Genomic DNA, 25,442 nt, shown 5'->3' with positions numbered 1-25,442 from the left:
GAGGGCAGAGTTTTCTAGGGCAGAGAGTTCCAGAATGAAGATTGGTGGGATTTCAAGTCCTGGACTTTGAGGGAAGCTTCGGAATTGGTGAAGTTTTTGGCCATCCTTTTCACCTAAATTAGCATAAATCTGGGAGGGGTCCCACTGAGGGATGGGGGATAGGCATTGTGACAGAGGCTGGAACTGCCAATCTGATAGTTAAAGAGGTGTGGGGGAAGGGCCTGTTAACTCACGCCCTAAGGGGTTTACAGACTTGAATTCTTAAACTAAACAAAACAACTTTTTAAAAACTAAACTATGGCTTTTATTCTAAGGTATCAGATTTCTAGTTCTGGTCCTTTGGCTGGCAGTGTCAGATCTTGTTAAACTCCCTGCTTCGGAGGAATGGCTAAGTTTATACACTGTTGCCACAAAGATGCCTCAGCTGGAGCTCAACAGACTAGCTCCAGTTAAACACGCCTTCCTCTCCCTAAATTCCCTGTCAGCAGCAGCCTTAACTGCGGCCTCAGGAGCTGCTGCTTTCTCTCTGGCCCCAGCTTCTCAGCTTCTCCAGGCATCTGATCTCAGGTCCCAGGGCTGTGGAGATTTAGCCTCAGCCGCTCTGGAGTCTTGAGGGGTTGCTGTCAGGAGGTGTAGAGAGGCCAGCAGCACAGCACCTCTTTCAGGGACCCAGGGGAACTGAAGAGCTGAAAAGAGGGTACCCAGGGAAAGATGTAAGGGGAGCCCAGAGGCAAAACTTGAAGCTTCCCAGCCTGGCTGCTGGAGCTCCTCAGCAGAGGCCTGCACTTTTCCCGCCAAGTATGCAAAGGTTACAAAGTATGCAAAAGAAACAAGGGGAGTCTGGCGGGGAAGGTACCATAGAAACAGGTGCTTTATGAAGTCTCTGATTCTATGTTTGCCTCTCTCTAAGACATTTCTTCCTTGGTAGTATGAGTGGTCTTTTCAGAAGTCACTTGTTCAGCCGAGAGCTCACCACACAAGTGTGAGAACTTGAGTTTGGATCCCCCAGAACCCACGGACTGTCAGATATATAGAAGAGTACATATGTAATCCCCGCAGTGCCACATGGGGCGACAGGAGAATCCTTGGTAATTCCTAGGCCATCTGGTCTGCCATAAGCAGCTGCAAAGAACAAGACTGTCTCAAAATGCCACACTAGTAAGTACCAACACTCCAGGCTGCCCTTTGACCTTTATGTGTACACCATGCTGTAGGCAGACAGACAGACGCATGCACGCACACATGCACACTTTTAAGTTATTTGATTTGTAGGACACTAAGTTAAATCTTCAGTATGACAAACTTAAAAAAAAAAAAAAATCATCACACAAAGTCCCCGTTCTGACTTTTAGGATACAGTCCATGCCATTCTCCACCCATTCTTCTGGTGCCTTCTATTGCTGCCTGACTCCTGGTTCGCTGCATGTCAGTCATCTCTCAGTTCCTCAAACACACCTCACTCACCTCCCCTCCCACTTCTGTGTCTTTGCACACCCCACCCCCTTGCCTGGCACTCGATCTCCTCCTTCCCATCAGCCAATGCGGGTTTATCCTTCGGAGCTCAGCTCTGGGACACTTAGGGCCTCAGGGAAGCTTCCTTGACTTTCTAGGGTTGGCTATGTTAATTTTCCATGTGTTGCCACAGCATTTCATGCTGTTCTTCACTGTTGGCTTCAGCTATTCGCCAGTCTAATGTTTGCCTACCGCATTAGAATGCGTGATCCACAAGGTCACTCGTGCATCCGCATTGTTCATGATTATGTCCCCTAGGGCCTTGCCGCTGTCCAACATATAATGAAGTGGTGATAAACGGAGGCTGACTGTATTATGGATGCACAGCTCTTCCTAGCCGACATCTCCATTTTGATGTGTAGCTGAAGCTGAAGTACTAATGGGCTGTCACTCCTGTGCTTTCCATAAGCCCTTCGCCCTCTATTTTCCATTTCATAAAGCCTGTTATGTAAAATACACTGCTTCCTTCTTTTCTTCCCTCTTCTTAGTGATGTGTCACGGCCTGGTGTCTTTTTATTGGATGAGGCCCTGGTAACCCTGCCGTTTATAGCTCTGACCTTTCTGTGTGCAAACACACAAAGTGAACTTTGCTTTACCACCTACCATAATGTACCTGCTAATTACTGGCAGCCAGGCTGAGTTTCACGGCCCCTGTGACCAGTGTGGCAAGACCAGAAAGGTGTGTGGGAAACAGAGGACCAAGGGACTTTGCTAGCGGCTATCCAGAGGGGTTCTCTGTGTCTCCACAAGCAAGCAACCCCCCCAACCCTCGGGGGTTATGGTGCTGTGGTGAGCAAGGTCATGACATCACTGCTGGGCTTGGCTGGGCTGTTACTGCTCTTCCGGGCCGCGCTGACGTTCTGGGACTTCCAAGTGAGCCAGAACTGCTACGATGGCAACTACGAGATCAGTGTCCTCATGATGGACAACTCAGCCTACGACGAACCCTTGGAAAATCTGAGGGAAGCTGTGAACGAAGGACTGGACATAGTGCGAATGCGCCTCAGCGAAGCGGGTAAGACGATGGCGGAGGACTCCTTCCTTTTCTGTTAGGCGGAGGACTCCTTCCTTTTCTGTTAGGCTTCCTGCCAGAGACCTCGCGGGCTTTTGCCTGATCACCCAAACTCCTCTAAGTTTGTCTCAAAATCCCATTCTCTTTCCTTCCTGGGGAGAGGGGTTGGAGTGAGCTATGGTCCGCCCCACCCTGCTGGAAGAAAAGGTAAAGCCCTACCCCGCAGAGACATGTCCCGCTCAAAACTGGGTTTCCTGCCCAGCTTGAGGCAGGCATTCTGCTTCCTGCTGTAGCTGTTCAAGTGCCAGATTTTGGCTGGACCTGAGATCTCATAGGGTTTCTGGTCAACAAGGTAGAAACTCATTGAAACTTTTGAAAGTATTGACACTTTCTCTGGACCTTTTGTCCGTACAAAGACTTTTCTCTGGCCATGCGGCTTCCTCCTATCTCCGGTGGGTCTCACTATCAGAGATAGCCGAGGTTATAAGTTTACAGTCGAATTAGTTGTTGCCTTTCTTGGCCTTATGTTTTATTCATAAAAGTCAATTTTACAACTTAACATGAAAAGAAAAAACAAGTGCCTACAATACTTTTACACCATCTGTATACTCTTTCTTGGTGTTTTGTCTTGGAGAATATGGTGCTCAGTGTGGCATAGAGACCATTTTGCCTCCTTTGTGTCACATAATGTTGTCTCACGAATGGCTTTCTTAGGCCTGCATTGCCACCACAGTCATCATGTAAATGTCTACAAGGTGTCCCTTAGACTAGAAACCACTTAACCATCTAAAAATTCTCTTTTTAAAATATAGCTCATTGTTTTTAATTTTGGGGGATTATTTTTACAAGGCTACAAACTTTTTTGTTGTTGTTGTTTAGAGACAGGGTTTTTCTGTGTAGCCCTGGCTATCCTGGACTTGTTTTGTAGACCAGGCTGGGCTCAGACTCACAGAGATCCACCTGTTTTTGCCTCTCAGAGTGTTGGGATTAAAAGTATGTGCCACCAATGTCTGGCTCCTTTTATATATATAGTTTTTCTCCATCCCGAGACTACATTACCACAAACAGAATTACTGAGCCAATGAGTATTTGATAAATCTTACTGATTAATTTTTGTCTTAAAGATGGCATATCTTACTTTTCTTTTTAAAATCTTGTGGCAATGAGAGCAACAGATATATACAGATATATATCTGTATATATATATATATATTTACTTCTGTGCATATATGTAATGCACAAACTAGATTCAGATACATATGAAGCAGTCTGGTCTAGACCTACAGTAGAAGTAGGAGGCTATGAAATAGCCTTCTACTTCTTTGCTGAGGTCATGAAATAACACACACATATTTACTGAAGGAAGGACATTGGATTTGGAATCATAGAGCCTGGGTTAAGATTCTCCCTACTACCCTGGGTGATAAGCTATCCTGGGCCCATCTCTCGGAGACTCCATTTGTTCCCTGAGTATCTGTCATGTGCTGGACGAGTTCTACAGAGTGCTGCATCCCTGTAGTCTCCACAGCTCTGAGGGGTTGGCATGGTGGACCCTGGTCTCACAGCAGATGTCATTCACTTTTCATCAGGTCTATGTAAGTGAGATGTAGATCCATTTCTGACTGAGTCCTGTGAGTGCATCACATTGCCACTGTAAATGACCCACCGTTAACTACATTTGTCATTAAGACTAAGCAACGGAATACTATCTGCAGAAAACATTTGGGTTCTGATAGAATTTTGGTCCCATTTCTGACCAACTATTTTCCGTCTGTACAACCTGAAGCAAGTTACCTCACGTTCCTGCAGCTCGGTTTTCTTATCTACAAGACCAGGATAAATGGCAGCAACGGCAGGCATGTGGGTAGAGTGTGGCTTCAATTAGAAAACCCACGGAAGCACTTGAGGTAGTGAGGCATCTGAGTGCTCGGTAGCCAGCGGTTGTTGGGTACTATGGCTGGTTTATGGCTACACGCAAGTTTTAACTGCTGTTCAGTTCATCTCACACCGTACTTCTTCGCTGATTTTCTCTGACTGGTTTAATCACATCAGCTTCTAATTCAGCTAGTTCTACCAAAGAGTCACATCGCTTAGCTGGGTCTCCTGCTGAACACCAGTGTAAATGTTCCTGAGTTAAACAGGGACCAGAAAGGAAGGAAGCGTTCTCTATAGTAGCTCTGGGAGACGACACATCTCTGCAGCAAGCAAGTGGAGAGGGAGAGATGTTTCTGTTCTCAGAAGTAAGGGGCCTTGACTTTTAGGAATACACACTTTTAAACGCCAAGGAATTTCTTCTGGTTTTGGTAGAATTTGCTCTTTTAAAGATATTATTAAAAATGTGTTGTGTTAGACGACCTGGTTTTGACTTCACCTCAACATTTAAAGAAACCGAAGTCAGAGAGAGTCAAGTGGTTTGTACAAGAACACTCAAAGGGTCCCTCATGATGCTACACCAAATGACTGGGGTTTCCTGACTTCCGGAAAGACATTTTTGCTCAGGTATGAGACGTTTGTCCCCAGTCTTCCTGTGGCTGGGAGGAGATCACCATTTAAGGGACAGAGCTTGCTCAAATGGTTCTGCCAGCACTTTATTATCTTTAACATGTGGTGCCTAGCAACTCCCAGGAGTTTTACCATCTTCCCTTCGCCTCCACTTAAATACAGGAACACATTGTTATCTAAACACCCCAGGCAGGGATGAACACAGGTCACGTGGGCGTTGGGAAATATGTAATATAAAGAGTGGTGCCCTAGGCTGATGAGATGGCTCAGCTGTTCAGAGAGCACTTACTGTTCTTTCAGGGGATCCAAGTTCAGTTCCCAACACCCACAGCAGCTCACAGCTATCTCAATCTCCAGTTCCAGAGCACCCTGTGTTTTCTTCTGGCCTCTCGAGGTACAAGTCTATATAATCATGGTTTCAGCCCAGTCCTTGGTACACGTGAGCCGATGGCATGATGCTCCTGATGCAGCTTGTGGGCGAAGCTGTGTTTTCTTGACAGTATAAACGCACTAAGTGTGCCCGTACTGGCTGCTATGCCTGATTTGCATATTTAACTGCTTGTCACAACCACTGAGAAATCTAATAGGCTCCTCACACTCAGTGTGTACACCTGGTGATTTTATTTGTTTTCTATTTTTTTGTATTGTTAGAAAAAGGTGTTTGGGTAGCCCAGGTGGACTGTGAACTCCAGATCCTCCTGCCTCCACTTCCCAAGTGCTAGATTTATGAAATCTGCCTTCCCACCAACGCCCTTGATCCCCACTCCACACTCACAGTCTTGCCCCTTTCTTATTCACTTCCCATTATCCACTTTGTTGGGACAGAAGTATTGAAGGTACCACAATGTCTTGCTGGCCCCGCCTTCGAAGTACATTCAAAATGCAACCGTTCATCCACACCAATTTGCTGCCCCTTGTTTATTTCAAGCCAGTAGAAGTTATCAACAGCCCCTAACTAGTCCTCTTGTTTCTTTCTCTTTCTCATTCTCCATAATCTATTCTCCCACCAGAATCTAGATAAATCCTTTAGCAAGGACAGTGAGACACTATAATTTCTATAGTCTCAGTACTCCAGAACCATCCCATCTCATTCTAAATGAAATGCACATCCTTCGTGCCTGAGATGACCTTCTTCCAGTACCATCTGAGTCTATTCTAGCCCCACCTCCATTGCTAAGCAACAAGTGCCTGAGCCTCCTCGGAGAATCTGAGACATGTCAAGGTCAAAGGTCAATCCTTACCTGGCATTTGCTCTTTGCTTTTTCCTACTCAGAAGCTGTACATCCGTATTGCTCATAATTGTTGCATCTCTCAGGTCCTGGTACTCCAGAGGGATTCCCATCGCCATCACCAGCCATAGCACTGTTCTGTGTGACCTTGCAGAGAATGTGTAGACCTCAGGCAGCCAGGGACTGGTTCACTCAGTGCCGTATCGTGAGCCCATAGAAGAGTGCCGGGAACACATCTCCGGAGTAACCATGTGCTGACTGTTGGGTGGATAATAATCAAACACCCAGAAGGACTGCACCTCACTTACAGCGGGAGCAACCTGGGAACATAAAAGGACAAGGCACCATCTGTATCTGCTTTCCTAACAGTTCCCAGTCCATGTTGGAAATGTGCTTAATCAAGGGTTATGAAAAGATGAGGAGAGCTGCAAATATAGGAACCACTCCCTCCCACTCCTTAAGGACCCCCATTAAGGCCAAAGTCTAGAAAAAGTTGGCCTACTCGGTCTTCCCTTAAGGACCCCCATTAAGGCCAAAGTCTAGAAAAAGTTGTCCTACCCAGTCCTCCCTTAAGGACCCCCATTAAGGCCAAAGCATGTAAATTTCTAGAGGGCCCAGCTTGAACCAAGGACAGACAGATATCAGATCACTGTGTGTGTGTGTGTGTGTTTGTGTGTGTGTGTGTGTGTGTGTGTGGCAGAGACAGGAAAAACCTTGAAGAGTCCAACTTGACTGAAGGCCAGCCAGCCTGTGCTGAGGGTCCAGCTGTATCTAAAAATATTCCACTACCCCTACCCCTGGAATGTACTCACTCCTCCTAGCTAGCCTGCTAAATTCTGCTTTTTCAAAAGATATAAAAAGCACTTGTGCCTGCTTTTCGAGGTCTGCAGCCTGAAAGAGCTTGTCAGACCTCGATGCGCATCGACTCAATAAAATCCCTGTGTGTATTGCATCGACATCGGACTCCGTTTCTCTCTGGGGACTCCAGGTAGAGACTAGAGATCTCTCTGAAGGTCTGAGTCTTACACAAACATGATGGAAACACTCTTAAGCTGGACCATGATCATTAGTACTCCAATCTATGAATTTACTGAAAAGTATCAAATCATACTTCCATCCTCATTTTCTTAATGGATGATCTTTATGATGGGTAAATTATAACCTCTATAAAATAAGAGAAAGAAAAATGCAGGGAAGGTGGGAGAGGGGGGAGAGAGAGAGGAGAAAGAGAGGAAAAGAGGAACTCAGAATTAGAATATGTTCAGACCTGAACTTGAACATGTGTCAGTCAGGGTTGTCTAAGGAGCAGAGCCGATAGAATGGGCTAGCACACATCTATATATTAGTAATAGATTTCCTGGTGTGGCTCACAGGCTGTGCTCTGAGCAGCCCAACAAAGGCTGTGAATGCAGCACCATTCTGTCCTCGAGGCTGGATGTCGCAGCAATCCCGGTCTGGTGCTAGAGTCCTAGGGAGGTCCTAGAGAGCTGCCGGTTGTCAGTCTACATTCCATCCTGAAGAAGTAAGTTCTGACACCAACAAAGGATGGCTGAGGAGAGATGAACTTGCCAGTGAGAGTGAGGACAAGAAAGGCACACATTTGCTTCCTCTCTGTGGGCTGCCAGCTGGACTGGGCCAGATTTAGAGCTGATCTTCTGACTTCGAGTGATGTGGATGTAGGGCAGGTATCCCACCTTGAGTAATCCAACCAACAGAAGTCTCTCACAGGTCTGCCCGGCTGCTTGGTTTTGGTCTTCGACGTGTAGTCAAGTTGACCACTGAGATTTTGTCATCACAGATTCCTTTCCCCGCCCCCATGGAATCCATTAGCAAGGGCTGTCTCTCAGCTGGGGAAATGGTGAAAGTTAACACTGGTTTCCAATTTTTCCTAATTTCTGGGTAACAGGCCTGAATGTGACTGTGAATGCAACTTTCATCTACTCTGATGGTCTGATTCATAACTCAGGTGACTGCAGGAGCAGCACCTGTGAAGGCCTTGACCTACTCAGGAAAATTATAGTAAGTACCATGCATGTGTGTCGGGCTGTGTGTGTGTGTGTGTGTGTGTGTGTGTGTGTGTGTGTGTGTAGGTCACATAGTCTAAGTGTGGGATGATCACAGTGTGAAAAAAATGTTTTCCTCAAAGCATCATCTACAGTCATGTTGCCATATGATCTGAAGGCAGGGCACCCTGACTTTGTATCACAAATTTCCCAAGGGGAGAGGGAGGGAGTATTCTCCTGAAACACACTATGCTTATGCCGTGGTATAAGGGGGATTTTTATTTAATTAATTAACTTATTTATTTATTTTTGGTTTTTCGAGACAGCGTTTCTCTGTGTAGCCTTGGCTGTCCTGGATGTGCTTTGTAGACCAGGCTGGCCTCACACTTACAGTGATCCACCTGCCTATGTCTCCCAAAGTGCTAGAATTACAGGCATGTACCACCACACCCGGTGTCTTTTTAGAGACTTATGATTTTGGATATGTGTTTAAATTTTTATTTGTTATCATTGTATATCCTACTCTTACCAAGAGACAAATCATCCTGACTCCCCGCCCTCCCCCCCATAAAAAACCAAAATGAGAAAAGCATTGCAGTTAAATGAGTTAATAGATTAAACGGACATAAGAGACATAAAGAGCATTCCATCATGCTAACACTGTATACTGTATTCTTCTCAGTATCCAATAGAATCTTCTACAAAATAGATAATATGTTAGGACACAAAGCGAGCCTCAACAAATAGAAGAAACTTGCCATAGCATCTTGTATTCTATTTGAACACAAGTAGAATAAAGCTAGAAGTCTACAGCAAAATAAATTACAGAAAATAGACAGAGTCATGGAGATAAATAATACACTATTATGTAATGATGGGTTATTGAAGACATTAAGGAAGATTTTTTAAAATTCCTATAATCAAATGAAAATTAAAACACAACACAGCAAAATCTGTGAGATACAATGAACACATTCATAAGAGAGAAATTCGCAACTGTGAGTACTTACATTAAAAAAATCCAAGAGATCACATGGAAAAATAAGTTCACGATGTATCTCAGAGCCCTTGACAAACAGAAACAAGCAGTGGACAGGAGAAATTAAGATAACAACTCACAGGCATGAAATAGAAATGGAGAAAACACAAGAATCAGCAAAACAGAAAGTTAGTTGTTCAAAGAGACAAACAAGATGACCAAAGTTTTAGTCAGACTAGCTGAAAGAGAGCAGAAGTAAATCAATGAAACTAGAGGTGGAAATGGAGACACCACCACAGTACCGACAGCATTCAGGGAACTGAAGGGTGCACCTCAAAAACTAGTTTCACCTGTTGGAAGCATCTAAGAAATTTAGGTAAATTTCTAGGTGTATATGACCTACAAAGCAAGACAAAGATGAGATAAACAATTTCAACAGATCTGTAACAAGCAATGGGATTGAAGTGATAATTAAGGCAAAAAAACCTAACTTTTGGAGTTCAGCCCCAGATGGAGTCAATGCAGGATTCTGCCAAACTATTGAAGAACTAGTATCAGCCGCTATGAAAGTATTCCATAAAGCAGAAAGGGAGCAAACACTTCCAAACTCTTTTTATGAAGCCAGTTCTGATACCCAAACCAGACAAAGATACAACAATAACAAAAGAAAATCACAGCCCCATCTCCCCAATAAACATAAACAGAAGGATTCTACAAACAACATCAACAACAACAGCAAAAACTCCTGTGAACTAAATTCAAGAAGACACCAGAGATCTAAGGAGATGGTTCAGGTGGTAAATTGCTTGTCTATAAGCATGAGGAGACCTGAGTTTGGTCCCATAGAACTTCCATAAACAGATAGGCATGGCTGGCACCCAAGACAGGCACACATGCACACGCACGTGCACACACATGCAGAGATCTATCAGAAAAATCATTCACAGTTATCAAGCTAGATTCATTCTAGGGACATCATTCTCAACCTTCCTGATGCTTTAATACAGTTCCCCATGTTGCTGTGAGCCCCGAGTGTAACATTATTTCACTGCCACTTCATAACTATAATTTTGCTGCTGTTAGGAAAATCATAATGTAAATATCTGATATGCAGCCCCAAAGGACTGAGAACTGCTGTTCTGGAGGCACATGAATAATTGTATAATAAATCAATAAATCATAATAAAAATCAATAAACAATACATCACACAAATGGATCTCATTACCATCTTAATAGATGCATCTGACAAAATCCAACACTCTTTCATGATAAAGGCTCTGAAGATACTAGGAATGGAGGGACTGTATCTCAACACAACCAAAGATATATATGACAAACATACAGTTGACATCATAGCAAATGATGAAGAAAACTTAGAGCATTTTTACAAAGACGAGAAACAATAGGCAAAGGTGTCCACTTTTTCCACTCTCATTGCTAAAAGATTGAGAGTATTAGCTAACAGCAATAAGACAAGAGGGAAATAAATACAATACAAAAAGGAAAGTATTCTGTTTGCAAACGGGAGGGATCCAAAATGACTGCTCCTAAAGACTCTACTAGAAAACTCTTGAAGCTGCTGAACACCTTCAGTAAAGTGTCAGGATCCAACGTTAGCACAGAAACAGTCGTCTTCTTATGTGCTAGGAATCGACATGTATACGAGACATCGGGAAAATAATCCCATTCACAATGTCCTAGAACGTATACCCAATAAGCCTAAATAGGAAGTGAAAAGCCTCGGCCATGTTAAACTTCAGGTACTAGAGAAAGAAGTTGAATAGGAAACTGGAAAACAGAAAGATTTCAAGTGCTAGAGGATGAGAAGAATTCATTTTGTAAAAATGTCTCTTTTGTCAAAAACAGTTCACTGATGCAATGCAAGCCATGTCAAAATGACAATGCCATTCTTCACAGAAATAAGAAAAACAACACACACACACACACACACACACACACAAAACCCTTAAGTTTTATATGGAAGCACAAAGACCCCAGATAATCAAAGTGACCAAAAAGACTAATGCTGGAGGTATCATTATATCTGACTTAAGTTATTCTACAGAGCCACACTTACAAAAACAGCATCGTACTGGAACAAAAGCAGATACATGGATCAATGGAATGACATAGAAGACCCAGATATAAAGCCACACAGCTGTAATTTCCTGACTTTAGATGAAGGTGTGGAGATACACATTGGAGAAAAGACAGAAGTCTTCAACAGACGGTGCTGGGAAAATTAGATATGAGCATGTGGATAAATGAAACTAGATCCATATCTCTCACTTGACATAAAATCAACTCCTGTATGTAAAGCTGGAAACTCAAACTGTTAGTGGGAAAAGTAGAGAAAACACTTCAAAATAATGACACAGGCAAAGACTTCTTGAGTAGGGTTCTTGTTCAAGAACTAAGACTAACAATCAACAAATGGAAACATGAAATTAAAAGCATTTTTACAGTAAAGGGAACAGTTAACTGGGTGAAAAGGCAATCTTCAGAATCAGAGAAAATCATTGCTAAGCATTTGACAGAGAATCAACAGCTCCCAGATACACAGAACTAAAAATACTAAATAGCAAGATAAAAAAAAAAAAAGCTCCAACCCTATCAATTAATGGTCTAATGAGATGAACAGACAAGCCTCAAAAGATGGAATACAGTCAATAAAAACACTCACTTCTCTCTTGCACTTCAATATCCATGTGTTAGAATGTGCCAAACTCCCAAGACTTATAGAGTCCATGTAGTGGTTGTGGTTTACCCATCCTGACGCCTATGATATGACCCATCAGATCAATGTGAAATTTCTAGCATCACAGTCCCGCAGTCAGTAATCGTTGGGAGCCTTTTACAAGATGCCTGGAGTAAAGGTTGTGTTAAACACCCACATGGTTTCAGAGAGCTTGTAATTCTCTTGAGTGAGTGCCTTAAAACCAGTTTAAGGTCAGAGTTTGCAATGGGGAGGAGGAAGTAGGCAAGCATCTTCCACTATTTGAGAAGCTCCTCCCTGCTCTACATACAGACTCTTAGGAGTCCCACCTCTTTTCTGTCTATTAGTTGATTGGATTTGTCTTGAACCTCAATATTTTCCTTTTTTTTTTTTTTTCCTACAGAGGGATCATCAGATGGGCTGTGCCCTCATGGGACCCTCATGCACATATTCCACCTTCCAGATGTAGTAAGTACTTTGGTTAAGTGTTAAATGATTAGACAAACACCAGTGTTGTCAAGGCTATGCATAGAGGCATGCTGGGCCCTTTGTCTTTTGCCATCTCTCTATCATTGCTGTTTCCGTTCCCTCAGACATCTCCTTTGATCAGTGTGTAATGAGCCCAGTAGCTCCTCAGGTACAGTCACTCACAAGCTATGAGTGAGAATCCTGGCAGGGAAAAGAGAAAGTTAGCAGCCTTGAACACTTGAGTTTAACAAAGGAACTTCCCCAAAAGTATGGGTAGAGAGTAGGACACAGAAGAGAGCGAGAGTCTTTGTAGAATTCTGTTGTGTCATTAGTTTGGAAATGTGGGGAAACAACCAGGTGCTTATTTTCCATGCTTATATGAGATGAATAGAAATAACATGTTGAAGTTCTCTGTGTGACATCCTTAGTGGCTTAGAGAAAAGCCTTTGACCTATCCTAGAATGGAAAATCTTTCCTTGGGTTTGGAAGTCTTGGTCCCATCCTTTCAATTTATTTCAGCCAGAGTAACTGTTTCTGTTCTGCCAAATCATACTTTCCTGAGTCAGAACTCCTCTTACATGCCTTTCTCTCTCTTGCTCAATCTTCTGAATTAAAAAAAAAAAAAAATGCTGTTTGCTGATCCAGAGGAAACCACACTAGTGTAGGTTTCACAGGGCTGAGATTTCTATTGAAAGTCACTATGTAGCCTCAAGCCCAGCAACACAGAAGCCCCAGATGTTCAGCCCACCACATCGGACACACCACGGAAGTATTTTCAAACCCATCTTCCACACCCAACCACAGACACATGTGGAATCTTGCTCTTCCTCATCTCATGGATCATATGCTGATATTGCTCAAAAGGAAAGCAGGATCTGGGAAATTGATTCACTACTATGAGAACTTTCTCACCACAAACATATTAGTTTTGTCAAACAGAAAAAAACAAACAACAACAACAAAAACACTGAGTAAAACAAGCCACTCCAAATAGCGATGGTGACAAGGACACTGGCCAATACAAGGTAAAGGGAGAGAGAGCGTCCATCAAAGTGGAACAAATACAAGAATTCAGAATGTGTGAAAAGCAGCAGTTACCTCTGCTTGGGGCTGAGTTTCAAGTGGGGGAAACGTCATGAAAAAAAGTCTGAATCTTGTGTGGAGATGGACAGTGTCTATTAGTCAGGGTTACTATCACTGTGATGAAACATCATGACCAAAAGCAACTCAAGGAAAAATGGGTTTGTTAGACTTACTTATCTTGAGTCACTGTTGGTCGAGGGGAGTCAAGGTCGAAATTTAAAACAAGCGGGAACCTGCAGGCAGGAGGCCATCGAGGGGTGCTGCTTACTGACTTGCTCCTTATGACTTGCTCAGCCTGCTTTCTTACAGAAAACAGGACCATCAGCCCAGTCATGGCTTCACTCAGGGCTAGGCCCTTCCCCCACCAATTACTAATTAAGAAAATGCCCTACAGGCTCTCCTCCACCTGGATCTTATGGAGGCATTTTCTCAATTGAGGCTTTGTCCTCTTGGTGACTGTAGCATTTGTCAAGTTGACATAAGCCAACATTGGTAAGATTTCAATGGATAGACTGAGACAGCAGCTTTCCAGGCAGGCAGAGGAAGAAGTGGATGTAAAAGAAGAAATAGGAGAGTGGAAAACAATTTGCAAGTGTTTATAGCTACTGCATCTGGGAAATGTACAGAAGAATGATAAGGACTAGAAAATTCCGTAGATCATGTTCGGTAGCTTATGTGAGAGGATCATTAGGTTGTACTTAATGAAACTGGCAATAGACATTACTAAGATTTTCAGCATGAGGGGCCTATGAATAGCTCGTTTGTTGCCTTGACAACACGGTAGTTTGTCAAATCATTCTTTCATTTTACATTTATTATTAACTGTTTACAATTAATAAAATCTGCCACCTATATAGGAAAAATACAGCAAAGACTGACACTAGAAAAGATTGCAGGAAACAAGAGGGGCCAGACTTAGCCAAAAGTAAGGAAAGCCAACTAAAACTATAGAATCAGTGATATTCGAAAGCATTGGATGTGGAGGTGAAAGCCGAAATGTAATCAGAAAAGATTTTGGGAGTCAAAACGCTGAAAGAGATAGGAACAAAATCAAGCTCCAGTTTTGGGGGACAAGAAGAAAGAATAAAATAGACTAGAAGATAAACTTGAGATGAATCCAGGATACTAGTGGGGAGGCGGGATGAGGCAGCACTTCCCTTCTTCCATTACACAAGTCTTGAGCACCCACGTGAGCTGGGTGGATGGAGGTGACCCAGCCAGATAAGATAACCCCACTTGAAGGAACTTGCAGTGGCTTGAGGGAAAGTGACACCAACAGCTACTTATCCAAAATAAGTGTCTGGCCCTAAGGACAGTTTTCTGTGATGAAGACAGATGCAGTAAGAGTCAGCCAGATTCCAGGTTAGGGCCTGTCCTGGTTGTTTTACTGCCTGAGAAAGGTACTTGGTATGTTTTTTAAAACTATAAATAAGAAGGTCACTGCTAAGCAAGGCCAGAAAGGCTGGAACTAATCTCCACAGCCGATGCCCTTCTCAGAGGCGGTGCTGAAAAGCAGGCACGGCTAGAATGAATAGGCATAGGTACACTTCTGGTTTGATCACATTATGATGGCTCTTCTGGTTTGCCTTCATTGTTGTGACAAACTCCATGACAAAAAAGCGACTTGGGAAGGGAAGTGTTTATTTCAGCTCACAGTACATAATAGAGAAAAGCCAGGACAAGGGACTCAAGGCAGGAACCTGGAGGCAGGAGCTACTTCAGAACTACTGCCATGGAGGGGTGCTGCTTACTGTCTTGCTCCCCATGACTTGCTCAGCCTGCTTTTTCATACAGCCCAGGACCACCAGCCCAGGGGTGATAGTGCCCACATTGGTCTGGGCCCTCCCACATAAGTAATCAATGAAGAAACTGCCTCACAGACTTGTTGTATAGTCCAATACGATGGAGGCAATTCCTCAGTTGTTCCCTGATGATTTCCCGGATGACTCCAGCTTGTGTCAATCTGACAAATCAAAGAACTTCACCACCATGTTGGCTATGGCTGTTTAACATGTAGTTTCCACTCCTCCTTCAAAGTTCACAGTTCCCACCTCAGAGAGCAAGAGAAGTGATTTGGAAATAAATCAAAGTGACCAGGTTATGTAGTCATTTTGCTCTAAACACAGAATACGGCCAATCAATGTTATTTTTAAAGTCACCTGGATGAGAGGGTTACCTATACACTTGTTTTACTGACCCTATTTCATTCTTGTCATTTATGCATGCATGCGGGAAAAGGAGGGAGGGTGCTTCTCTGTGCTAGTTGAGTTAACCCTGTTGGTTCCTCTCTCATCTTTGGCACAGCCTTGACACGGAATTGAATTATCCCATGATTTCAGCCGGAAGTTTTGGATTGTCCTGTGACTATAAGGAAACCCTAAGCAGGGTGCTGGTTCCAGCCAGGAAGCTGATGTACTTCTTGGTTGACTTCTGGCAAGTCAATAATGCATCGTTCAAAACCTTCTCCTGGAACTCTTCATATGTTTACAAGAATGGCTCGGAGCCTGAACACTGTTTCTGGTGAGGAAGGCTGTTAATCAGTGTACTGATATGAAAAAATGCCACTCACATGGTGGAAGAAGAGAACAGATTCCTGCAAGTTGTCATCTGACTGCCACACATGTGCCATGTGCTACATGCATGTGTGATCACCAATGCGCACGTGCACGTGCACACACACACACACACACACACACACACACACACACACACACACACGAGGAGTCCCTCAAACTGCCCCCTGCCCCTACTCTGCCTAGAATAGGTAGCCACACACAAAGCAATAGTACCCTAGTGGGCACCGTCTGTTAATAGAGGGACTGGGTGTTAAAGATTCCAGCACAGAAATAAATGAGGTTAACAGTGGGGCAGCCGTGAGGACAAAGCTGATGCAAATCTTCTCTTCTTCCTGTTCCAGGTACCTCAATGCTCTGGAGGCTAGCGTGTCCTATTTTTCTGAGGTGCTCAACTTCAAAGATGTATTGAGACGCAGTGAACAGTTCCAGGAAGTCTTAGTTGGCCACAACAGGAAGAGCAATGGTGAGACAACAGCAGAGCCTTCCTCTGGCTGCTACCTCCTTCAGAGTCCTCGAGGCTAATCTGTCCTGTAGAGCTGCCCTCACTGCCGGCCTACAAGTTGCATGTTTGTGAACAGCTTCATTGCATTGTTATTTCTGTTGACTAAAACTTAAGTCTCTGAGAGAACACTGACATAAAACCAACACTGGTATAATGAGAATAGATAACCCAAGAGCCAGTCTTTACGACCAATGACCCACCATAGGTAAACCACTTTTTAAACTCAGGTCCATCTGTAGCAGGGCAAAGCTTTCACCTTCTTGTCTCACCTGAAGCCATCTTTGGTTTCTAACCCCCTGCCCATGATCTTTAGAGTCATGAATGGTTTTATGCCCCCTACAACCCTGGATCCCCAGACCTTGGCTGGCTGGCAAGTTCTTAAAATAGGTACTTGGTAATGGCCGCAAATAATTATTGACTTTCCCTTATAGGAAATTACCACAGCCCATTCTTTACTTCTGATGTGCTCTTGCTTGGGAAAGCACCCAACCCTGTCCTAGAAACACAGGTAGAAATGCCCCAGCTAACTACATGTTCCTGGCTCTTGTTAAACAGCTTGCTTGCTTCCCCTGCAACTGCCAACAACCCGGATGTAGCTTTCTGTGTCCCTTGTCTTTAAGACTCCCTGTGATGTGTACTGAAGCTGCTCTGTGAGAAGTGTTTCTTCCCCAGGCAGTGCCCCACCAGCTTAATATAGACTCTCAGTTCATATTGAGTGATTGTTAAGTCTTTACCTCATTGCAAATTCAATGTATTACTGGACTTATGACTAGAACTCAAATGTTTTCAACCATGATCTGGTGACCAAAACTATTGTTATAATAGTTGGACAGAATCATTAGGCAAGCAAGGATGATCTTACTTCCTCATTTTTCTGATACAGTTCTCACATGTCCAGTGAGCTAAAGTCTAGGTGTGAAAATCTAAGGATAAAAGCATTATCACCAAACTGTTAAGTGATCTGCTATACTTTTCAGGGAATTCCCTTCCCAAGCAAGAGCACATCAGAAGTAAAGAACGAATTGGGGTAATTTCCTATAAGGGAAAACCCTCACTTGGCAGGTTACCTGAGATCATTAAAATAATCATTTGCTGTGTCAACCAAGACGTTGGGGGGCAGGTCACATAAAACCATTCATGATTCACAATTCTAAAGAGTTTGCAGTTCACCTGGGTAGCACAGCATATGAAAAGATCTAACAGAAGCCTGTGTGGTAGTGCATGCCTTGTTAAAATCCCAGCATTTGGGAGACAGTGTGAGGCCAGCCTGGTCTATTTGCAAACTGCAGGACAGCCATGGCTCCATAGTGAGACTTAACTCTAAACAACAACAAAAACATCCAAGGAGATGTCTCTCCTAGCGCCCCCCTCTCCAGAACCATGTGGTCAGGCAGCAGCTGGATTAGGGGTCGAGGCTCAGAGTGGTTCTGTCACTCAAACTTCTAAGACTGGCCTCTGAGTTAAAAAATCTACAAGCATAGAACAAAGATGTCTGCTTAGGAGGTTATCCTAAACCTCCTAAGATGTGGGCCACTTGTGGAAGAAAATAGCATTTGAAATAATTTTCACCCCACGCAACAAGATACACACTGAAACAGGCCTCCTAACCTTGAGTCCCACTCATGAACTGTATCATCCTTTGGTGCCACCTTCTATTTTAAAGATCCCACATAGTTCTTGTCTGACTCTGTAAGTAAATGCAGAAGAGATTTGGGAGAATTGAGGTTAATCTTTAAACAGGTAATGGGAGAAACAGATATGGTGTGGTATGCCTGTAGTCCTAGCACTCAGAAGCTGAGGCAGGAGGATTTCCATGAATTAGAAGCCAGCCTGGCCTAGGCAGTGAGCTCAAGGTCAGTCTAGAATAGAGAGTAAAACCCTGTCTCAAAAAAAGAAAGGAAGAAAGGGAGGAAGGAAGGAAGGAGGGAAGGAAGAGAGAGAAAGGAAAGGAAAGGAAAAGAAAAGAAGAGAAAAGAAAAAAATAACATGAATATGTTGGGTTCAAATTAAGAAACCAGCTGGATGTGAACACAGTCTTCTATCACTCTTTGTCTGCTTTCTTGCTTCCAGTGATTGTTATGTGTGGCACGCCAGAAAGCTTCTATGATGTGAAAGCTGACCTCAACGTGGCTGACAACACTGTTGTTATCCTGATAGATGTGTTCAGGTTGGTATAACGCTTAGTGAAGCCTCCTCCCTTCAGTAGGGAGTCACGCCAATGGTTGCCAGAACATCCTCCTCTCTCTTGTGTCGGGCAGCCTCCAAGATGACCACGTCTGAACTGAAGTCTTGTTGCTTCTCATCGCATTTTCCTGTTTACTTAATCACCTGTGATCTTAAGCAGAAATGTGTTCCTTGACTCATAGCACGCATCTAAGTATGCAGTCCTCTCATCTATGAGGTCTAAATGCACGCAGTAGCCTAATTTCCAGGCTGATGTAAAGTGCTTTGTTCAGGAAATGATTAAGCAACTAAGAACTCAGCAATGGTTCCCTGGGGCTATAGGTCTCACTTCTTTGCCTTAGTTGCCAATGGTCTTTGGCCTCAGATTATTTTTTTCACCAGCCACCTTTGGAAAGACTAAAGGTACAGTCAACTGGATCTGATGTATACAGTTATTCTTTGTCCTCCATGGGACAGTTACTTGGTGATGACTGTTTCCTCTGTGCTTCTCTGACACTGAGCAGAGAAAACCATGAGAGGGAGAGGGAGGGGGAGGGGGAGGGGGAGGGGGAGAGAGAGAGAGAGAGAGAGAGAGAGAGAGAGAGAGGAGAGAGAGAGAGGAGGAGAGGAGAGGGAGAGAGAGAGAGAGAGAGAGAGAGAGAGAGAGAGAAGAGAGAGAGAGAGAGAGAACACCACATTAGTAACTACCAAAGTAATGCTTGAGTTAGACATGCTTGGAGGAGGTGCCACTGTTACATCTGTGCCCCTTGTCCCATAAGCATATCATACAACTCAATTATTTACCTAGATCGTTAATCATTACCTGTGTGCCTTCATCTGCTGCTGTGACTCTTCTGTATTTGCCTAGTCATCCCCTATACTAAACATACTTCTCCCAGCATGAAAGGAAGGGGAGTGCTGGAAGTGCAGACCTCGTCAACAGTTACATGTTCGTGAAGATAAGCGATCCGTCTATCTAGCTCTGTAGCTGTAGAAGTGTAGGGAGGGGGGCAACATGATCAGCATTTCGCTCCCGCCTCACATTGATTTCAAAAGCTGGCTCAAAAAACCAATGTGGCCAATTTGGTAAGATGTCATTCTCAGTCAACTGTGCTGGCTGTCCCTTGTAACTCCCGTTCAAGGGACACGTGGCTAAGTTTCAAGAACAGTGTGAGATTCTAAAGTAAAGCAATATGTTCAGCTTCTGACACTTGGGGTCCTGTGGGTATTTGCTCGCATTGTGCGGTTTAAGTTGCCTTGCAAAATGACCACTAGGGCGCCTGCTTTTAGGGTAAGATCAACAATGTTAACATAAGAGCTCTGTTAACATAAGAGTACAGAACAGATTGCTTGTTAAAGTATGGTCGTCCTAATTATAGCAGTTCAGTCATGTTGCACTGTTGGCATACTGAAGCACCCATGTGACTAGGAAGTACAGAAACCCTAGGATTTTCAGAGTGACCCAGTGTGCAGTGTGCCCAGTGCTGTCGATAACACACGTTCTGAGAGCTGATGAGTCCCACGTCCAGAAGCTTGCAGCCACAACAAAAGAGTCTGGTCACAAACAAGTTGGAAGGCAAGGACTGACACCTGGGGTTGTCCTCAGATGTCCACAGGTGTGTCATGGTACCGACACACACACACAGAGAGAGAGAGAGAGAGAGAGAGAGAGAGAGAGGAGAGGGAGGCATCGAGAGGGAGACCGGAGCGGAGAGAGAGAGAGGACGAGAGAGAGAGAGAGAGAGAGAGAGAGAGAGAGAGAGAGAGAGAGAATTGTCATGTCAGAGAAAAGTTATAAGTGTAGCCCTGAGCATAGAATGGTAGGATACTACGTCACTCTGCAAGGTGGAGAGTAATTCCACCTCCCATATCCCAATATTTCCAGCTTGTTTTGCATACATAAGAGAAGGAACGTTTTCCCGCAGAAATCCAGGGGCATTAGGCCTTCACGGCAATGCAAACCTTCTCTCAGGGTGCTGGTAAACTGAGTTCCTTTCCACCCTCAGTCAGCAAGAGGAGTGGCCTGAGTTCTGTTATCCACTACCGGGCGTGCTAATTTTTACAAAACACCTGTGTTGTTACTTTAGTCACCATTACTTTGACGAGGACACCAAAGCTCCTGAATACATGAACAACGTCCTTGTTCTGACGCTGCCTCCTGAAAATGTCACCTCAAACAACTCTTTCTCCATGGAGTTTTTATCGGTAAGTTGAGCACGTGTATATTTATGTAAGTATTCATTACCGATAGCAAGGTAATTCGTCTCTTATTTAAACCCTGATTTGTATATTTGCAAGTCATTTTTCTTGGCATGTGTGTATGTGTATGTGTGTGTCCGTTGTGCAGGTGTGTGTACGTACATGTATGTGGAAGCCAAAAGTGGATAGTGCCTTCCTCTAGTGAGTGCCATTTTCATGTATGCACTTGCTTATTTACTTACCTGTTTACTTACTTGTGCGTATATGTGAGAGGGAAAGAGAGAGGGGGAGAGGGAGAGGGAGAAAGAATGCCACATGTGTGAGCGTGCTTGCCGAGGCCAGAAGAAGGCATTGGATTCCTTGGAGCTGGAGTTATAGGCAGTTGTAAGTTGCTTTTGGGATGGGAACTGAACTTAGGTCCTCTGTAAGAGCAGCAAGTGTTCTTAACCACAGAGCCATCCCTCTAGCCCTCTGTACTTAATTTTTGAGACAGGCTCTCTCAGTGGACCTAAAGATCAGTGACACAGCTGAACTCGCTGGCCAAAGATCTCCAAGGATGTACCTGTCTCTCTCCTTGCACTGGCCCTAAGCTCCACCCACCAAGCGTGGGCCTTCCAGATGTGCTACATCTAGCCTCGTACAAGGGAGCTGGGGATCTGAACTCAGGTCCGTAGGCTTGCACAGCAAGCACTTCGCAGAACAAGCCATCTCATGCCCTTCAAGTCCTTTTTACTAATTCAACTTCACCCAAGATGTACCACTGACACCTGCTACGTGTGGAGCATTTGCAAACACAGCAACCCAGTCAAACCTCCTCCTGCAGGTCATTGCGCTAGAACCTAAACCGTGACAGTGATAGACATTTGTACATCGGAGTGAACGTCAGCACATGGGAATACAAAAAAAGGGACTCCTTGATGCTGAGAGTCAGCCTCACACTTCTCACACTTAGAAGAAGCAGAAATTCAATAGCATGAAACAGCTAAGAAGTACCGGGGAGTTCTTTGTATTCTAAAGTGGTTCTCTCCTGTTGCTGGTACTCAAATAGGCACTTCTAGGTGGAGACATGACAGCGTCGTCCATCATAATGAAGTTCGCCACTGCCCAAAGGCATGCTTAATGTATTCCTGTTGCTCCAGTATCCTATCTGGTTTGGCACTTGTCCCAGAACAAGAGCCTTCACTTGTCCATTACATCATGGTCACCTCATTATGCTGCAGAGATCCTAAGATACATTCATCCCTGTCAATCGCTGCGCTTTAATGAGATGCAGTGTGTCCTCTGCCTTCTGCTCTCAGTTGACAGAGAGTTGTGGAAGAGGATGAAGGGGCAATCGAAAGAACCCCCCTTTCAGACAACTTCTGCAATGGCAAGCGAAGGACAAGGACATAAGTGCTGTATGGGAGGGTGCACATCACCCTTTGTCCTAGACGTCTGTTTAACGCACTCCCAGGCTATGGCCATACCAAAATTAGGGGTTGTAAGAGCCTTTGATGCAAGATTTTAGCTCTCTTCATCCCATGCGATGATGATTTTTATGGGCAGGCCACGCAGCTCAGTGGGTACAGACACCTACCAAAACTGATCACTTGGGTTCAATCCCAGGTTTCCACAAAGTGGAGGGAGAGACAGGAGTCCCGGAAGTCGTCCTTTGACCCCTGCCCCTACCCAATGAATAAGTCTAATGAAATGATGATTTCAGCAAAACAAAACAAACAAACAAACAAAAACCCCAGGGGCTTATTTTTCCCATTTATTTTCTGCAAGATGCATTCCAAGTGCATAGAAATTGAATTGTTCCTTGGCTCAGGCAGCAGGGAGGTCCAAAGTGCATGAGGAACCAGAATCTATGTGGTTCAGTCCAGCAAGAGCTTCCGGTCCATAACCCGGAGACAAGCACCATGTGGTGCATGCGGAGGCAGAGGAGTGCTAGCCTTACTATTTGACTAGGACAGATGTTAGGGTCCGAAAGTGACACTTGGAACAATCTTCAAGGCACATTTAGTGGCGTCAACTAATCAAAACTCCTCGCATCCCACTCTGGGTCCCAGAGGCAGGGCTGTTTTCTGGGCTCTGGTTTTCTCTTTTACACTCTAATGAAAGCATTAACCTAAAGCAAATACTGTTTCTGCGTGTCGTCCTACAAGGATGGTGGATGTTGCCTTCCTTGGCTGCATCCTGTATTGTACCATCATAAGAAGGAAGCACACAGCTTCTAGATCCTTCTCTAAAGGCAGGATTCTTGCTTATTGATCCCACGAGAAAGCAAAATCACGGAAGCAGGAGCCCTGGCCTGAGCAGGTGTTTCCCCCACAGCCCTCCTTAACATCACACTCCCAGTGTCCCTGGTGTCATTTTATCTTTCCAGTTACTCACTGATCCCAAGAACATTTTGCTCCAGGTTCCAGAAACCACCCCCCAACTCCCACCCCATTTTTCCGCATTAAAATATTCTTTTCCTTCTCATGCAGGGAAAAAATGACTTTTCTCTCGCTTACTTGGAGGGGACCTTGCTGTTTGGGCACATGGTGCAGACGTTTCTTGAAAAGGGAGAATCTATCCCCAGTTCCGAGTTTGCTCATGCGTTTAGGAATATCACTTTCCAAGGTACTGGTGCCTTTTTTTTTTTTTTTTTTTTTTTTTAGTTTATTTTTTAATTTATTCACTTTACATCCGATTGTAGCCCCCTCCCTCATCTCCTCCCAGTCCCACCTCCCTCTCCCTCCCTCTCCCCTTCACTTAGTCCTCAGAAAGGGTGAGCCTTCCTCCCCCACCATCTGACCTCAGCCTATCAAGTCTCATCAGGACTGCCTGTATCCTCTTCCTCTGTGGGCTGGCACGGCCACCACGCCAGGGAGGGGGCACTGTGAGGACCACCAGGAGAGGCTTCAGCAGTTGATGCTTCAATTGCTACAGACACTGGCATTCAATTGGAGAACATGTCATCACACAAACTTTGGGGGACGTTGTGATGCATAGCTAGACCACAGTCTATGCTTCAGACTTGCATGTTCATAGTATTGCCAAATGAACAAGTAGCTTGGGGCTGAGGCTTCCACACAGCATCGGTACAAGTAGTGGCTGCTGCCTGCATTCAGAGATTAGCAACAAGAGAAATACTAGAAATTTACTTTTACTTTTTATATTAGTTGGCTTTAAATTCTATTTTAAGTTATATACTAGATGTAATTGCCTTCTATAGGGTCTCTTCTCTCTCGTTGCCTCCTCGTCTCCTGGTCCCCTAACCCCACCTTGTAAAACTGTACCAGTCTCCTTTCTGCTCCCATGCCACAGGTTCATTTTTGTAGTTTTATTTCTCTCTCTTTATATTTTAATACATCTCCCTCCCTCTATTTTCCATATCCGTCATGATAAAACTACCTAAAACAATAACGCACCCCAACTGCTGAATTGAACGCCCCATCCTGCAAACTCCTCCTGAGATGTCTCTTTTGTGTCCCAGATCTCAGGCAGAGGTTGTGAAGAAATTTCCTTTTAAGACTTTACCTAAAGTCTTGCCCTGAGAAACCTTTGTCTGAGCCAAAGTGAGCCTCTGCCAGCTCCGGCAGGCAGACAGTGATGTGGTCTGGGAGCTGTGCCCGTGGCTGTGGATTGAGGAGGAGAGGACTCCTGTAAGGAAAGACAAGTATTGATCCCCCATGTGATCTGAGTTCTGCCAGGCACTTATGGAGCCATAACCACGGCCACAGTCAAGTGCTCCTGTGATCGCTGTCACAGGCTCAGAGCCAGGAGACATGTATTTGTCTCTACAACCCTGAGAAAGTTTCTTAATACCTCTGAGTCTGCTTAAAATTATTTCTTATCAATAAACTAGAAAGGGCAGGCTCTGTCATGACGTCTGGAGAGAGGAACATGGCAAATGTGCATGATTCCTTTAGCACAGAGCTGGGGTCTGGTAAACATGAATTTTTAAAATTGACGTTTATTTATTTGGGCCTGTACATGCAAGTGAACATTCATGTGTGCATGCCACAGCGTGCAGAGGTCAGAGGACAACTTTGGGAGTTGGTTCTCTCTTCTACCACGTGGGTTCTGAGGACTGGAGTCAGGTCCTCGGGAAGCACCCTTCACAGCTAAACCAACCCAGAAGTTAGTGGTTGTGGTGGACATGTAGGCCTCTCAACCTAAGCATACATGGCTGGGCTACACTGCTGCTTTTTTTGTGTGTGTGGTTGGAAAGTTGAAATCAAAACAATTTCAGTAACTTTTTTTTCCAATGTTTTAACTAATGAGAGATAATGAGGCAATTTTGTTCTTTGTACAAACTGCTACTGGGTTAGCTACCCTTCTTAGTCATTAGGTAGCCTGGACAACTGAGTGACTTATTAACCCGCCACATCCCAAATGAAAGGCAGAAGCCTTTCCTTCTAAATGAACAGCTCCCATAAAACACCCTTGACAGACCATAATTAGTAAGGACAAGAAGCAACTAAGGGCCATCTGATAAGAATATAATAGAGTAGGCAGGGTGTGGTG

The 25,442-nt window shown here is 44.3% G+C and overlaps 1 protein-coding gene across 2 annotated transcripts in view; it reads left to right on the top strand.

Annotated features, from left to right (window-relative positions):
- Positions 1-2,308: 2,308 nt before the first annotated feature.
- Positions 2,309-25,442, top strand: part of Gucy2c (guanylate cyclase 2C) — a 71,262-nt gene continuing 48,128 nt past the window's right edge. For both annotated transcript variants that reach the window (XM_051155494.1, XM_051155493.1), the window contains exons 1-8: positions 2,309-2,527; positions 8,162-8,274; positions 12,358-12,422; positions 15,810-16,025; positions 16,423-16,544; positions 18,654-18,750; positions 20,834-20,951; positions 23,417-23,552. In XM_051155494.1, the coding sequence (XP_051011451.1) occupies positions 2,314-2,527; positions 8,162-8,274; positions 12,358-12,422; positions 15,810-16,025; positions 16,423-16,544; positions 18,654-18,750; positions 20,834-20,951; positions 23,417-23,552 (1,081 nt within the window). In that variant the 5' untranslated portion in view covers positions 2,309-2,313. The remainder of the gene's footprint in view (positions 2,528-8,161; positions 8,275-12,357; positions 12,423-15,809; positions 16,026-16,422; positions 16,545-18,653; positions 18,751-20,833; positions 20,952-23,416; positions 23,553-25,442) is intronic.

The sequence above is a fragment of the Acomys russatus genome, chromosome 13, assembly GCF_903995435.1.
Source record: "Acomys russatus chromosome 13, mAcoRus1.1, whole genome shotgun sequence".
Taxonomy (NCBI): Eukaryota; Metazoa; Chordata; class Mammalia; order Rodentia; family Muridae; genus Acomys; species Acomys russatus.
Note: the sequence above shows the minus strand (reverse complement) of the source record. Positions and strands in the feature narration are given on the sequence as shown.